Source organism: Schistocerca gregaria, chromosome 6, assembly GCF_023897955.1.
Source record: "Schistocerca gregaria isolate iqSchGreg1 chromosome 6, iqSchGreg1.2, whole genome shotgun sequence".
Taxonomy (NCBI): domain Eukaryota; kingdom Metazoa; phylum Arthropoda; class Insecta; order Orthoptera; family Acrididae; genus Schistocerca; species Schistocerca gregaria.
The window spans coordinates 318,980,591-318,997,334 of NC_064925.1; the positions used below are offsets into that span (position 1 = coordinate 318,980,591).

The 16,744-nt window shown below is 42.2% G+C and overlaps 1 protein-coding gene across 2 annotated transcripts in view; it reads right to left on the reverse strand.

Moving 5' to 3' along the window:
• Positions 1-16,744, reverse strand: part of LOC126278379 (tetratricopeptide repeat protein 21B-like) — a 268,639-nt gene that overhangs the window by 84,478 nt on the left and 167,417 nt on the right. For both annotated transcript variants that reach the window (XM_049978456.1, XM_049978457.1), the window contains exons 11-12: positions 9,834-10,144; positions 1,688-1,964 (exon numbers count right to left, since the gene is read on the reverse strand). In XM_049978456.1, coding sequence (XP_049834413.1) covers positions 1,688-1,964; positions 9,834-10,144 — 588 coding nt within the window. The remainder of the gene's footprint in view (positions 1-1,687; positions 1,965-9,833; positions 10,145-16,744) is intronic.

Genomic DNA, 16,744 nt, shown 5'->3' on the forward strand with positions numbered 1-16,744 from the left:
GCCAGGGATTGTACAACTGGTCCTTACTAGTGTAGCGATCTGGCCAAAAATTTTCTGTCAAAATTTCATTTTCTTGGATACACCGAGAAGATAATATGTAATCTTGCTCACCTGTTATTCTTGTTAGTCATTTATTTCCATTCTGGTAGTCTGAATCTATGGATTTCGCTAGTAATTGTAACAATGCTGATCACTCGCAAACCCAATCAACCACATAATAAGACAGCGATTGGCATTCATCTGTTCAGCTTTATTCCTCTCAGTTCGTATAGCCCTGTCCCCTTTTGCCTGCGGAAAGTTTATTTCTGGATGCAACGAGGATTCTCTCAACAGAGACATCGCGTACACTACGCACGCATTCAAAAATCAACTTATGATTCACTCATAAATCAACTTAAAATGTGTTAAAAAATGTTAAAAAAACAACAGGGATGTGTTTCAAAATCATATGAATGATCGATAGATCAACGGGCACTGGATGCTAGGCGCTTTGTGAAACCAGTTCCCCCCCCCCCCCCCCCCCCCCTCAAGAATATGAATTTGGCATCCCCTTTCCCCGGTAGCATCTAGCTGCTTGCTGCGACTGCTCGCACAGTCAACAGCCACATTTCTGTAGCCAAAAGCAGGAGAACCTAGAACTCAAACGCAACTCAACTGCACATGCACATGAGCCCGCTCGTAACTGCTAAAACGAATCTAAAGTAAACAGTTGTGACTTCACACTCATCAGAGGCAATTTGTTGTAATGAAGCATTGCATAGCCTTCCTAAAGCCTTTGACACATTTTGCTGCTGGCAGGCACTTGCATGAGCACTGTGTGTCGTTGCTGTATATGGCGCAATTCCTTTGGAATTTAAGTTTTTTCATTTTTTTTCTCTTATTTATGTTTAATGGTTGAAGCATTATCCTGCATTAGCGGGATACAGTAATATCCTTTGTTAGAGTATCGGTTCTTACCATCAATATTACAAAAATTTAACTGAAAACTAAAACAATGATAAATTCCCGGAATTCTAAAAAATTCTCGGGTTTTTCCCTGTTTTCTCATTGATGAAAAAATTACCGGGTTTTTCCTGGATCACCCAGTTGTCCCAGGTCATATACATCCTGTTTCTGCATGAGATGACACTGGTAATAAGTTAAAATTGTTGCCAGACTGCGACTTTAATCCATATCTCAGTATTATAAGTCCTGTGTTACCAACTGCTCCATGCATACATAACTCAAAGAGCAACACAAAGTTTCAAATGCTCACTTGTGTTACTATGGAATTTAGAACATATGGAGGAAATAAGTGACAAATTGAAACTTTTGAGTTGGTTCATGAGGAGCAGAATAAGATATGCACCATCTGCAAAAGTTAGGGACCTGTGTTCAAGTCCCACTCTATCAGTCTTTTCTAACTTGCCATAAATGCTTATTTTTAGTCTGCAATAATTATGCTATTATAGAAAATGACATAGAAGCCAGTCAAGTATCTAATTTAATAAAGCTTATGACAAATGATCAGCTGCCATTTGCATACAACTTATTCCTAGCTAAATATAGTTTTCTAACATGAACTAAATGCCTCCACAAAGATTTAAATTCAATAATTACTTAATAATATCATTACTGATCATTTCAAGCTTTTTGGGCATTAAAATACACTTTCTAGATACCATTTAAATATATTAATTTAACTAACCTGCATCTACAGAAGCAGATGGTGCACCAAGCTCTTGAACTAGAATTTTCTCTGCTCGATCATGCTGACCCAATCGCGCAAGCAGTTCAGCCAGGTCAAGTTTCAGCTGCCCACTGCTACCTTCTGCTTTAATGGCCTCTCTATAATAACTAACTGCTTTGCCATACTGGTGAGCCTTTACTAGTGTTCGGCCTACCTTGCATGCCAAAGCCGCATCCCAAGGCGAGCGTTTCAATGCTTGTTCATATGCTTCTAAGGCACGTTCTGGATCCAGGAGCTCATTAATTAAAGAAAAATTTGGTTTAAGCATCAACATATTCACCAGACAAAATAAATACTGAAAAAGTTGCAGTGACAAAAATTGAAAGTAACATTAAAATTTAATATTCTACATACTTACATTTAAAGACTGAGAAAACAGACAACTGAAGTATTTCAGGTACTATTATCTCCTGTGAATCCCATCTCCTCTACAAGAAGTATGGGATTTGTCACTAACTGTCCACTTGACTGCAAGTGGCATGTCAGTGGCTGCTCTAGATGTCCCATACAGGGTAGACAGGAAATAGGGAGAACTCACCATGTCTCCTTAACCAACAGGTACGAGGTGCAGTTTCCCACTGAACTGAAACTGAACCATTGGACAAATTTCACTTGTTGGGAAACCTACTTTGTCCTGTGCCAAGTGAAGGCAAATGCAATAGTCCAATGACCAGCTTCACACATCCGTTCACATCAAACCCACCAACAAGCAACAGTACCTCCATTATGACAGCTGCCACCCATTCCATATCAAACGGTCCCTTCCATACAGCCTAGGCCTTCGTGGCAAACGAATCTGCTCCAGTCCTGAATCCCTGGACCATTACACCAACAACCTGAAAACAGCTTTCGCATCCTGCAACTACCCTCCCGACCTGGTACAGAAGCAGATAACCAGAGCCACTTCCTCATTCCCTCAAACCCAGAACCTCCCACAGAAGAACCCCAAAAGTGCCCCACTTGTGACAGGATACTTCCCGGGACTGGATCACACTCTGAATGTGGCTCTCCAGCAGGGATACGACTTCCTAAAATCCTGCCCCGAAATGAGATCCATCCTTCATGAAATCCTCCCCACTCCACCAAGAGTGTCTTTCCGCCATCCACCTAACCTTCGTAACCTCTTGGTTCATCCCTATGAAATCCCCAAACCACCTTCCCTACCCTCTGGCTCCTACCCTTGCAACCGCCCCCGGTGTAAAACCTGTCCTATGCACCCTCCCACCACCACCTACTCCAGTCCTGTAACCCGGAAGGTGTACACGATCAAAGGCAGAGCCACGTGTGAAAGGACCCACGTGATTTACCAACTGACCTGCCTACACTGTGACGCTTTCTATGTGGGAATGACCAGCAACAAACTGTCCATTTTCATGAATGGACACAGGCAGACAGTGTTTATTGGTAATGATGATCACTCTGTGGCTAAACATGCCTTGGTGCACGGCCAGCACATCTTGGCACAGTGTTACACCGTCCGAGTTATCTGGATACTTCCCACCAACACCAACCTATCCGAAATCCGGAGATGGGAAATCGCCCTTCAGTATATCCTCTCTTCTCGATATCCGCCAGGCCTCAACCTCCGCTAATTTCAAGTTACCGCCGCTCATACCTCACCTGTCTTTCAACAACTTCTTTCCCTCTATACTTCTGCCTCGACTGACATCTCTGCCCTTACTCTTTGCCTTTAAATATGTCTGCTTGTGTCTATGTATGTGCGGATGGATATGTGTGTGTGTGTGTGTGTGTGTGTGTGCGAGTGTACACCTGTCCTTTTTCCCCCCTAAGGGAAGTCTTTCTGCTCCTGGGATTCGAATGACTCCTTACCCTCTCCCTTAAAACCCACATCCTTTCATCTTTCCCTTTCCTTCCCTCTTTCCTGAAGAAGCAACCATCGGTTGCGAAAGCTTGTAATTCTGTGTGTGTGTTTGTGTGTTTTGTTCATTGTGCCTGTCTGCCACCGCTTTCCCGCTTGGTAAGTCTTGGAATCTTTGTTTTTAATATATTTATCCCATGTGGAAGTTTCTTTCTATTTTATTTACATCATCATTAATTTGAACCCAACAATTACATTTGTTATTGTCTCTGTTGCATTTTGAAATCTTCTCTATCATCTTACTTTCTCTTTTTGTTTGTACAAGTAGTTTCACTTTGTATTCATCTTCACTTTTTCCGTAATCTACCATATATTTTATCCTGCCTAATTATACTAATACATAATTTACTTACAAACCACAACCTAAAAATTTTTAACGCTTTCAACATAACCGCTACTATAACATCCACTGTTCGAAGTTTACAAACATTTCGTGTAAACTCGTGAATACTATTTCACAGCTTCAGTTCCTTTCACCCATTAAACAACCATCTCAGTTATTTCCAACAACTTTCGTTTTATTTCCATTCCCATTTTTCCCACATAACCGATCATTTTTTAGCAGCTTCCCACAGGTTTATACGTTATTATTTCTTCATCAAACAATTGTTAGCCTCATTCTCATAACCTGCCAGTACACAACCAGTCATTTGAATACATTTACACACATATTTTTCGAGATTTTATTCGAATAATTTTTTCGAATTTTATTCTTTCGGAAAAATTTTTTCGAAACTTTTTTCGAGAATTTTTTTTTTCCGAAATTTTCTTGAATTTCCCCACCCTTTAACGTGATCTGGAGACAACATAACTACCTAACCTTTGCACCCATTGTTGTTCACCAATCTAAGTTCAGCACAGGATCAACATAGCTCACCTCAAACCAACACTTTTTCGCCTTTTTTCACACCTTTATCTCTCCCTATATAAATTTCTATTTACTTTCACTTTAACCTCATATTACCCTTTCCACCTTCTAATACCATGTCAACCTCACAACATCCCTACAACGACCCCATTAAATTTTATTTACATTCCCTCCGCAAACGTGCCTTCACCCTAGCCAGATTATGCTCCCACATTTTATTTACTCAGGCTTGTCTGACATTTGGCATTACCCCCAAAGGCCTCACACTTAAAGTTCCCATCTCTGGCTGCAATCCTTCTTTCCATCAGTCCTTATACCAGTTCCAAACAGCACAATCCATAGCCCTCACCCGCCTAATCCTTCACCTATTCATCGACTCGGCCAATGAACACACCCGTCAACTCCTATCCCAAATCAAAGTCCTCAATCTTTCCTCTCCCACATCCACACCGGCTGTACATAGCATCCTCCTACAGGCCAACCGCAAATTAGAACAGCATGCCACCCTCCACCTCAAAAAACTATCCAATCTCCTGGTTTCCCACCTCCGGAAAGGCAACTCACTCACCCTCCACAACCTTTCCAACAAACCTCAACCTCCTCTCATTGCACACAGACCCAGTCTCTCCCATCTACTCAATCTCCCACTTCCAGCTCCACTCCCCCCCAACACCTCAAAATTCTAGTCAACACAATCTGGAACCACAACACCCCAATTCAGTAGTTAACCTTTCCTCCAAACCCCTCTCCCAATCCGAAACCTCTGTCCTATCCAAAGGCCTCACCTTCAGCCCCACTCCCAGGCTCAACCAAACTGCCCTTGTCAAAGATTTACTGTCCTACACTCGTAGTCTCTGCTGGAAATATCACTTTGCCACGAAGAAAAATAATCCTGATCCCACTCCTAATGATCCAACTCCCCAAGACACTATCCAAATTGAACCCTGCCTGCAACAGTTCCGTCCTCCATCACAGCGGGACCCACCTCCTCTTCCTCAAAATCACCCTCTCCAAACCTTCCAGGAATTTCTCACTTCCAGCCTTGCCTCTCAATCTTTCTTGAAAAACCTTAATCCTACTCCCAACATCACCACAGCCGAAGGCCAGGCTATCCGTGATCTGAAAGCTGACCGATCCATCATCATTCTTCCGGCTGACAAGGGTTCCACGACTGTGGTACTTGATTGTCAGGAGTATGTGGCTGAGGGACTGCGTCAGCTTTCAGACGACTCTACATACAAAGTTTGCCAAGGTAATCCCATTCCTGATGTCCAGGCGGAGCTTCAAGGAATCCTCAGAACCTTAGGCACCCTACAAAACCTTTCACCTGACTCCATCAAACTCCTCACCCCACCGACACCTCGCACTCCTACCTTCTACCTACTTCCTAAAATTCACAAACCCAAACATCCTGGCCGCCCCATTGTAGCTGGTTACCAAGCCCCCACAGAATGTATCTCTGCCTACGTAGATCAATACCTTCAACCCATTACATGCAGTCTCCCATCCTTCATCAAAGACACCAACCACTTTCTCGAACGCCTGGAATCCGTACCCAGTCTGTTACCCCCGGAAACCATCCTTGTAACCATTGATGCCACTTCCCTATACACAAATATCCTGCACGTCCAGGGCCTCGCTGCAATGGAGCACTTCCTTTCATGCCGATCACCTGCCACCCTACCTAAAACCTCTTTCCTCGTCACCTTAGCCAGCTTCATCCTGACCTACAACTTCTATACTTTTGAAGGCCAGACATACCAACAATTAAAGGGAACAGCCATGGGTACCAGGATGGCCCCCTCGTATGCCAACCTATTTATGGGTCACTTAGAGGAAGCCTTCTTGGTTACCCAAGCCTGCCAACCCAAAGTTTGGTACAGATTTATTGATGACATCTTCATGATCTGGACTCACAGTGAAGAACAACTCCAGAATTTCCTCTCCGACCTCAACTCCTTTGGTTCCATCAGATTCACCTGGTCCTACTCCAAATCCCATGCCACTTTCCTTGACGTTGACCTCCATCTGTCCAATGGCCAGCTTCACACATCCGTTCACATCAAACCCACCAACAAGCAACAGTACCTCCATTATGACAGCTGCCACCCATTCCATATCAAACGGTCCCTTCCCTACAGCCTAGGCCTTCGTGGCAAACGAATCTGCTCCAGTCCTGAATCCCTGGACCATTACACCAACAACCTGAAAACAGCTTTCGCATCCCGCATCTACCCTCCCGACCTGGTACAGAAGCAGATAACCAGAGCCACTTCCTCATCCCCTCAAACCCAGAACCTCCCACAGAAGAACCCCAAAAGTGCCCCACTTGTGGCAGGATACTTCCCGGGACTGGATCAGACTCTGAATGTGGCTCTCCAGCAGGGATACGACTTCCTAAAATCCTGCCCCGAAATGAGATCCATCCTTCATGAAATCCTCCCCACTCCACCAAGAGTGTCTATCCGCCGTCCACCTAACCTTCGTAACCTCTTGGTTCATCCCTATGAAATCCCCAAACCACCTTCCCTACCCTCTGGCTCCTACCCTTGCAACTGCCCCCGGTGTAAAACCTGTCCTATGCACCCTCCCATCACCATCTACTCCAGTTCTGTAACCCGGAAGGTGTACATGATCAAAGGCAGAGCCAATTGTGAAAGCACCCACGTTATTTACCAACTGACCTGCCTACACTGTGACGCTTTCTATGTGGGAATGACCAGCAACAAACTGTCCATTCGCATGAATGGACACAGGCAGACAGTGTTTGTTGGTAATGACGATCACCCTGTGGCTAAACATGCCTTGGTGCACGGCCAGAACATCTTGGCACAGTGTTACACCGTCCGAGTTATCTGGATACTTCCCACCAACACCAACCTATCCGAACTCCAGAGATGGTAACTCGCCCTTCAGTATATCCTCTCTTCTCGATATCCGCCAGGCCTCAACCTCCGCTAATTTCAAGTTACCGCCGCTCATACCTCTCCTGTCTTTCAACAACTTCTTTGCCTCTATACTTCTGCCTCGACTGACATCTCTGCCCTTACTCTTTGCCTTTAAATACGTCTGCTTGTGTCTATGTATGTGCGGATGGATGTGTGTGTGTGTGTGTGTGTGTGTGTGTGTGTGTGTGTGTGTGTGCGAGTGTACACCTGTCCTTTTTCCCCCCTAAGGGAAGTCTTCCCACTCCCAGGATTGGAATGACTCCTTACACTCTCCCTTAAAACCCACATCCTTTCGTCTTTCCCTTTCCTTCCCTCTTTCCTGAAGAAGCAACCATTGGTTGTGAACGCTTGTAATTCTGTGTGTGTGTTTGTGTGTTTTGTTCATTGTGCCTGTCTGCCAGCGATTTCCCGCTTGGTAAGTCTTGGAATTTTTGTGTATATATATATATGCTTTCTCTCAAAGCTGCTTAGATCAGAACCCCACTCATCATGGAAATATATCAAATCTATTGGCAACAAATAGACCTGACGTCATTGAGACTGTCCTCACCGAAACTCATATCAGCGACTGTGAGGCAGTTTTAGTAACAAAGATTGTCAAAGTACATGGGCAACTAAAATGAATAAAAAGATAAGTATGTTCAACACAGTAGAATAAAAAAACCCACAGTGTCATATCTCAATGAGGGACTTGAAACATTTAGCGGAGGATAGGAGCATGTAGAGGAACAAAGGACCACCTTTAAAAGAATAGTTAACCACGTACTGGGTAGATATCTACCAGCTAAAACAGTTCATAGTGGGAGGGACCTTCCATGTTATACAGTCACTGTAAAGAAACTCCTAAAGAAAAAGAGACTACTGCACAACAGATGTAAACAAAGCATAGAGCTACAAATAGATAGACACTAAATGAAATACATTTGGCAGTCAAGAGAGCAATATGTGAAGTCGTCACTGACTAACGTAGCAGGATGATCTTTCACAAAACCCAAATAAATTCTGGTCATACATAAAGCCTATTAGTGGCGGCAAAGTTAGTGTCCAGCCACTCACAGATGAGACAGGAACTGAAACTGAGGGTGACAAAGCAAAAGCCGAAATAGCCCTTGATAATATTTCAAAGTGATGCAAAGATACACAACTTGCATTAAAAGTGCAGAAATGTGAAATTTTGCATTTCAGAAAACTAAAAAATGTCGTATCCTATGACTTAAATATCAATGAGTCAAAGCTGGAATTAATTAACTCATACAAATACCTGGATGAAGCACTTTGTAGGGATATGAAATGGAGTGAGCACATAAGCTCAGTTGTGGTAAAGCAGGTGTTAGATTTTGGTTTATTAATAGAATACCGGGGAAATGAAATTAGACTATGAAAGTGACTGCTTACAAACCACTTGTGCGACCCATCCTAGAACACTGTTCAGGTGTGTGGGATCCGTGCCAAATAGGGCTAATGGGGGATAGCGAAATTACACAGAGAAGGCCTCCACAAATGATCACAGATTTGTTTGATTTGTTGGAGTACGTCACAGAGATGCTGACAAAACTGAACTGGCAGACTCTTGACAATAAATGTAAACTATATGTCTTGCTGATACACACTGTGTGTCTTTAATGGAGTGGTTTTCTTTGTCTTCTGCATCCTTATGTCACTGATCTTTGTTAATTCTTCTGCCTCTTAGAAGTAGGTTCCCAATCCTAGGGCAAGAAGTTGCCCTGAAACTCTGTCCATTACTCCATCCTCTTTAACAAGGCCATTGGCAGAATGTGGATAACTCCTTACACCTGAAGTCTTCAGCCGCTATTGCTGATGATTTTTCTTCAAAATTTAAGCAGTTGCTTGGATTGAACCCAGGACCTAGGATGTTTTGATTACTCTTAGATTACCCTTACCTCTTTACTACAGATCACAATATTGGAACTTCACAATAAGTGGTGTGAATTTTCACAGCACTGATGGTTCTGACCATGAAAATACCATTAAAATAAGTTGCTAAAAATGAATCAATTGAACAGAACAGAAAATTCTTCAAAATTAGCCCCATAAATAATATTAATGAGAAACATCATGACTGAGTTTTGTACATTATTCAGACAGCAGGACAAGGAATGAATATAACAAATCTCTTTCTGTACTGAAGAAGACACTTTTCTTTACATTCCATAGAGGACTTATGTTTGATCTATATTATCCACTTGAAACAGTAAATTTCTTCATTATCTTATAGTGCTTTCATTTTTCTTAAAGTAATCAACAGTTTATTTGCGAGGTAGAAATTCACTACTTCCATTTTGCTTGTTACAAAAATACATAGCCACTAGTTCTCACTACTTAAGGCTAGTGGTGAAACCTTTTGTATATTCTAAACACTAGTCTACTTTTTCAATAAAAGTTTCTCACCTGCATGAAAGCATCACCAAGCATTGAGAATGTTGCAGGTCCTGGTGCATGTTCTACCAAACGACGAAAACATTCAGCATAAGCCATACGATCACCACGATGCTTTAGATGTATCTCAGCCATTTGACACTGCGCTTGTCTATATGAGGATTGTCCAGGGGAAACAGATTCTAACTCATGTAATGCTGCTGCCACATCTCCTTGTGCTAGAAGTAGTTTGGCTTTCATCAGGACAATCCGACCCCTCTCAGAAGTGGCACCAAAGGACTCGGCTGCTGCTGACAATTGCTTGTTTGCTAACTGGAGATCACCTACAGAATACATACATTTTTCACTGAACATAAAGTAACTAATTTCAATGCCATAGTTCCCTCCACTGCACATAAGAATATAGTAACAATGGTACAAAACAGTGAGCAATAATGTTACACCGAGAAAATATTTGTTCATGACATACCAGAGTAGAGAAACACAGACAATAGTTTGGTATTATTAGTGTCATCATGAGTATAAGAAAGTAAATAAAATAGAAAGAAACTTCCACATGGGAAAAATATATTAAAAACAAAGATTCCAAGACTTACCAAGCGGGAAAGCGCTGGCAGACAGGCACAATGAACAAAACACACAAACACACACACAGAATTACTAGCTTTTGCAACCAATGGTTGCTTCTTCAGGAAGGAGAGGGAAAGATGAAAGGATGTGGGTTTTAAGGGAGAGGGTAAGGAGTCATTCCAATCCCGGGAGCGGAAAGACTTCCCTTAGGGGGAAAAAAAGGACAGGTGTACACTCGCGCGCACACACACACACACACACACACACACACACACACACACACACACACACACACACATATATCCATCAGCACATACACAGACACAAGCAGACATATAAATATGAGTATAAGAAAGGCTACCTAAGATGCTAACTGTGTGAAGAACACAAACCTGTGGAGACAATGGCATAGTATATCTACAGTGGAAACTACACTGGTCACTGTTTAGTTTGTTGCATGGGTCACAACATGCAGTAGGAGCAGTGGCGGATCCTGTATTAGAGCACAAGTGTACGTGAACACTAACTTTCAACACCTTGCAGATTTATTGGTTATTTTTCTTTGAATGTTGTTAAATGTAGCATAGATGCTGCAATCTGAAGGATACGGCACTTAAATCTACCACGCTACTACTTCTCCAGACTTCGTGAAACTTGGCAACAGGGTCACGAGTATACCTTCAGTTGTGCAGGTTTTAAGGAGCTTTTGCACATGTGCTACTCAAGTAATTGACTTACCGGCCACATACATACGAATTAGATAAACAATGTGTGTGATTCACAATGCTCACAGCTAGCTCTTGTGACTCAAGTAGAAATTTACGTCAGTGCCACCAGATGGTAGCACACTGCAGCAGACTTTTACCCCAGTTTGCTTGACATAAATCCAGCTAGATCATAGCACGCTCCCCAGATATGTTAATTCAACCTATTTTTTAGATCAGGCATTAGTGCACGTTAAACATGTTCTGACAATAAACCTATTTTGTTTTGGGGGATTCTGAATGAGATACAATACATTAAGTTTTGAATTTTATCATACAGTAATACATTAGAGACGCTGAAAAACATAAGGGCCTAAAGCGCATCAGTGTCAATTATGAGATTGTAGCATTTATTCATGTTTCGTCAGTGTCGATTACGAGATTGTAGCATTTATTCATGAAATCTGTTGATCTTATGGCAAGTCAGGTTTATTTGCACTGTAGGTCCACATTATACATATGAAAATTCATGAAAAGCTCTATCACTGGTTTCTCTTATATTCACTTAAAAGTTGGATTGACAGAGGTGTGCTCTAGGCCCTTATAGATCTCAGCACCTCATTTGTATACTGGCCAAGTGACCATGTTGATAAACATTACTACCTGAGTTTAATCTTTTCCACCAACGGCATTTAGTATTTAAGAGTTGGTTGTTTACTGTGTGGGAATCAGCTTTCGTGTTCAGTGTAAACATAAACTATGTTGAATCTATTTTAAACGCTAACAGAAAAGTAAAGTTGTGTGGATGGGTCATGAGTTATGCTTGGGTAGCTCAGTCAGTAGAGCACATGCCCGCGAAAGGCGCAAGTCTCAATTTCTCGTCTCTGTCCGGCACACAGCTTTCATCTGCCAGTAAGTTTCGTATCAGCACACTCTCTGCTGCAGAGTGAAAATCTCTTTCTGGGAACAGAAAAGTAAATTACCAGGGAGAGTTAGCCCCTAAAGGACTAGGGTCTCCGAGAACAGGTCCTTTGATTGAGAGAGTAACAAAATCAAATAAGTGTGACAGGTAAACATTTAACAAGGAAGTGCAACACAAGTTAACGTAAGTTGCTGCGTGGGTGCAGTGTAAGAACATCTGATTTTCAGCCTGGAAGTAAATCATCTACATCTACATCTACATCCGTACTCCTCAAGCCAGCTGACGGTGTGTGGCGGAGGGTACCATGAGTACCTCTATCGGTTCTCCCTTCTATTCCAGTCTCGTATTGTTCGTGGAAAGGAGGATTGTCGGTATGCTTCTGTGTGGGCTCTAATCTCTCTGATTTTATCCTCATGGTCTCTTCGCAAGATATACATAGGAGGGAACAATATACTGCTTCCAGAATGAGATTTTCACTCTGCAGCGGAGTGTGCGCTGATATGAAACTTCCTGGCAGATTAAAACTGTGTGCCCGACCGAGACTCGAACTCGGGACCTTTGCCTTTCGCGGGCAAGTGCTCTACCATCTGAGCTACCGAAGCACAACTCACGCCCGGTACTCACAGCTTTACTTCTGCCAGTATCCGTCTCCTACCTTCCAAACTTTACAGAAGCTCTCCTGCGAAACTTGCAGAACTAGCACTCCTGAAAGAAAGGATATTGCGGAGACATGGCTTAGCCACAGCCTGGGGGATGTTTCCAGAATGAGATTTTCACTCTTCAGACGGATACTGGCAGAAGTAAAGCTGTGAGTACCGGGCGTGAGTCGTGCTTCGGTAGCTCAGATGGTAGAGCACTTGCCCGCGAAAGGCAAAGGTCCCGAGTTCGAGTCTCGGTCGGGCACACAGTTTTAATCTGCCAGGAAGTTTCATATCAATGCACACTCCGCTGCAGAGTGAAAATCTCATTCTGGAAATATCCCCCAGGCTGTGGCTAAGCCATGTCTCCGCAATATCCTTTCTTTCAGGAGTGCTAGTTCTGCAAGTTTCGCAGGAGAGCTTCTGTAAAGTTTGGAAGGTAGGAGACGGATACTGGCAGAAGTAAAGCTGTGAGTACCGGGCGTGAGTCGTGCTTCAATAGCTCAGATGGTAGAGCACTTGCCCGCGAAAGGCAAAGGTCCCGAGTTCGAGTCTCGGTCGGGCACACAGTTTTAATCTGCCAGGAAGTTTCAATATACTGCTTGACTCTTCGGCGAAGGTATGTTCTCGAAACTTTAACAAAAGCCCGTACTGAGCTACTGAGCGTCTCTCCTGCATCCAAGAACTAATACATCAGTTAGGGATCTTTTATACTTGAGCTGCAGAAGCTTGCACATTATTTCATTATTGCCCTTAACTGCTCTTAATTACATATAAAACAAGAAAATTCCACAAAAACAATTCTTTCTGTTGTCAGATCAGATATGTATATTATTATTATTATTTTATTATTATTATTATTATTACTGTCGCTGTTATTATTGGCAGTGGCTGTAGTTTTTAAAGTTGTTGATAAGTATAAATGTTATACAGCAGATGCTATTAATTTCACACTCTCTAATTTACCCGAATCTAAAAATCTGTGAACACCCAGTATGTATACTCATGAGCTGCCACTGATGAGGAGTATTTAAGAATATTCTCACCAGAAGACAGCAGTTTGAGTAAAAGTTAACTGACCCCTACATAATTTACATAAAAATAATCAGCTTAATGGCACAGTAAATTTGACTGTGGGTACACTGCAGTTCCCAAAAAAAATCATGTACAAGAACTAGAACAGACAAATACAGTATGTAATCTTCATAATTCTGAAGCAGAATCGTTAATACCAGCTAGCAATGAAACAAGTTTATTGGTCCTGCCTATTAATGTACATTTCTCCAATACTGGCGGAAAAGTTAAACTGTACTGTGATTGTGGTAAATGAACACTGGTTATCATATGGAAAATTAGAATAAGTACAAATGGCAATGAATTAATAACAGGCCATTGTAGAACAAATATGAAATATGGTGGCTTTTTGGCCTACATTAGAATACACTAAACAATGGAAAGTCCAAGTCGGAATATCAGCAGTATTATGAAAATGATAGATTGCTACTCACCATAAAGATGACATGTAGATGCACACACACACACACACACACACACACACACACACACACACACACACACACACACACACACACACACGCGCGCGCGCGTGCGCACCCGCAACAAAAAGACTGTTAGACATTAAGTTTTTGGCCAAAGCCTTCTTCAGAAAAGAAAACACATGCACTGCCCCAAGAAAACACATGCACAGTTGCACAAGCAAGCACACCTCATACACACATAAACAAAGCAGACAAGAGATAGCTGCCATGTATGCATGAGATGTGCTAGCTTGTGTGAATGTATACGTGTATTCTTTTCTGACAAAGGCTTTGGCCAAAAGCTCAATGTGTAACAGTCTTTTTGTCGTACCTGTCTCCAATTCAATGTGTCATCACTATGATGAGTAGCAATGCACCCTTTTCATAACAGTGTTCAAAAAAGTTACGAAATTACAGATGTTATTGACCTTCGTACAGAATCTAATTTTGAGGCTGCAGCTGCACTATTTCCAAAACCAGAAATTATAGCTTCTCTGTGTATCAACCCTCCCAATCACAATGAGGATTTGTTCATAGAAAATCTTCCCCAGGAAAAAACTTGCAGAGAGATAATACTTGGTGACATTAATATTGATATCAGTTTTACAGCGTTTACACTACATTTTTATACTGTATAAATGACAAGACTGAAAGACTGGCTGCATGCCTGCATATTATTTCCTATAATTTTCAATTTAGCAAAATGCAACCTGGTACAATTAAACTAAGTCTTTCTGACCATTTCTACAGATAACAATGAAGAGTCAAGGAAGGGTGATCAGATCCATACAATCTAGATTAAGCTTAATAGAATGGAATGAGCTAACTATACATGATATGGAAGCTAATACGTCAACCACAATACTTTTATGGTGTGCTAACTGAAGTCATTTAAAAAATATGCCCTGAACATTGTAAGAAATATTCTAAGGAAAACCCCTTTTCTAAAAAAGTTTAAAATATTTGTAGATACCATAACTAAATGCTCCTGTCTTATGATAGGCCACATTACAGTATAAAAGACAAGGAAAAGTAAATGATCATGAGAAAAGCACTGCAAATCTGTTATCACAACAGCAAAAAGCAAGGCAATGATGGATACATTCTATTTTTAAATAATTATAGACATCATGGGGAATCATTACCACAGAATTAAATTACTGAAAGACAGATTGCAGTATTCCAGTTCCTCCCAACACATTAAATGCATGCTTCACCAATTATAACTTAGAAACCAACACTGAGGATGATGTGAACAAGGAACAAGAACTAGAGCCACCATTACACAATAAATCAAATGGCGGTTTAAAATGAAGTCACGGAAGAGTAAACGCCCTGCCACCGTTGGATAAGAAGCAGCCAGTAGCAAGTCGTACTCTTAGCTCACTTATTTGTTTCATAGTTTAATTCCTAATTTCTTTGCATGTTTTTGGGTACTTGTGCATAGTTTAATTCACAAATTTCAGGCATATTATAGTATTTGAGAGTTGTAGCACCGTGTTTTACTACCTGAATAGTGTAAATTCGCATAGTCATCAGTCATCTGTTTTTGTTTTGAACGGCCAGTGTCAAATGGTTACAGCCAGTGAGCTCCCTGCCAACGTTGGATAAGCAGCAGTCAGCAACAAGTCACACTCTTAGCTCACTTACATGTTTTATAGTTTAATTCTTAATTTCTTGTGTGTTTTTTGGTACTTGCATAGTTTAATTCACAATTTTCTGGCATATTATAGTATTTGAGAGCTGTAGCATCGCATTTTAGTACCTGTATAATGTAAATTCATGTAGTCATCAGTCGTCTGTTTGTTTCAAACGGCTTGTGAGATAAAAGAGAGGGAAAAAAAAGTTAGGGATAGATACTGGCTGCACCTGCTGTGTATGGATTCAGGGGGAATTGGCCACAATCCGTAAACAGCTGGAAGCTGTGTTGGCCGTGGTCGACAGGCTCCAGGCTGTTGCCCTGGGCCGGGGTGACATTGGGAAATCCAAGGTGAGCGCTTTGGCACCTCTGGAACCTGTAGCATCACCTGGGATCTCTGATGCCACTGCGCCCTCGGATTCGGCATTTACCTGACGGTGATTGGCGAACCGTGGCGAGATCAAGAATCCCTGTACGGAAGGCGAAAGTTGGTGCTGGCCGTAAGGTTGTACCCTTACACCTCCATAACAGGTTTGATGTACTGCCCATTGCTGAAAGTACTTCTGAGCCAGCATGGACGGCCTCACCTGTTGTGGCAGTGCCTGTCTTCCTGAGAGGTCCGGACAAGCGCAGAGGGTGGTATTGCTTGTCACTGGGAGCTCCAATGTTAGGTAGGTGATGGAGCCCCTTAGGGATATGGTAGCTAAGGATGGGAAGAAAGTCAATGTGCACTCCATGTGCATACCAGGGGGAGTCATCCAAGATGTGGAAAGGGTCCTTCCGGATGCCATGAACGGTACAGGGTGCAGCCAACTGTGGTGGTGGCTCATGTTGGCACTAATGACACATGTTGCTATGAATTGGAAGAGATTCTCTCTGGTTTTTGGCAGCTATCTGAGCTGGTGAAGACTG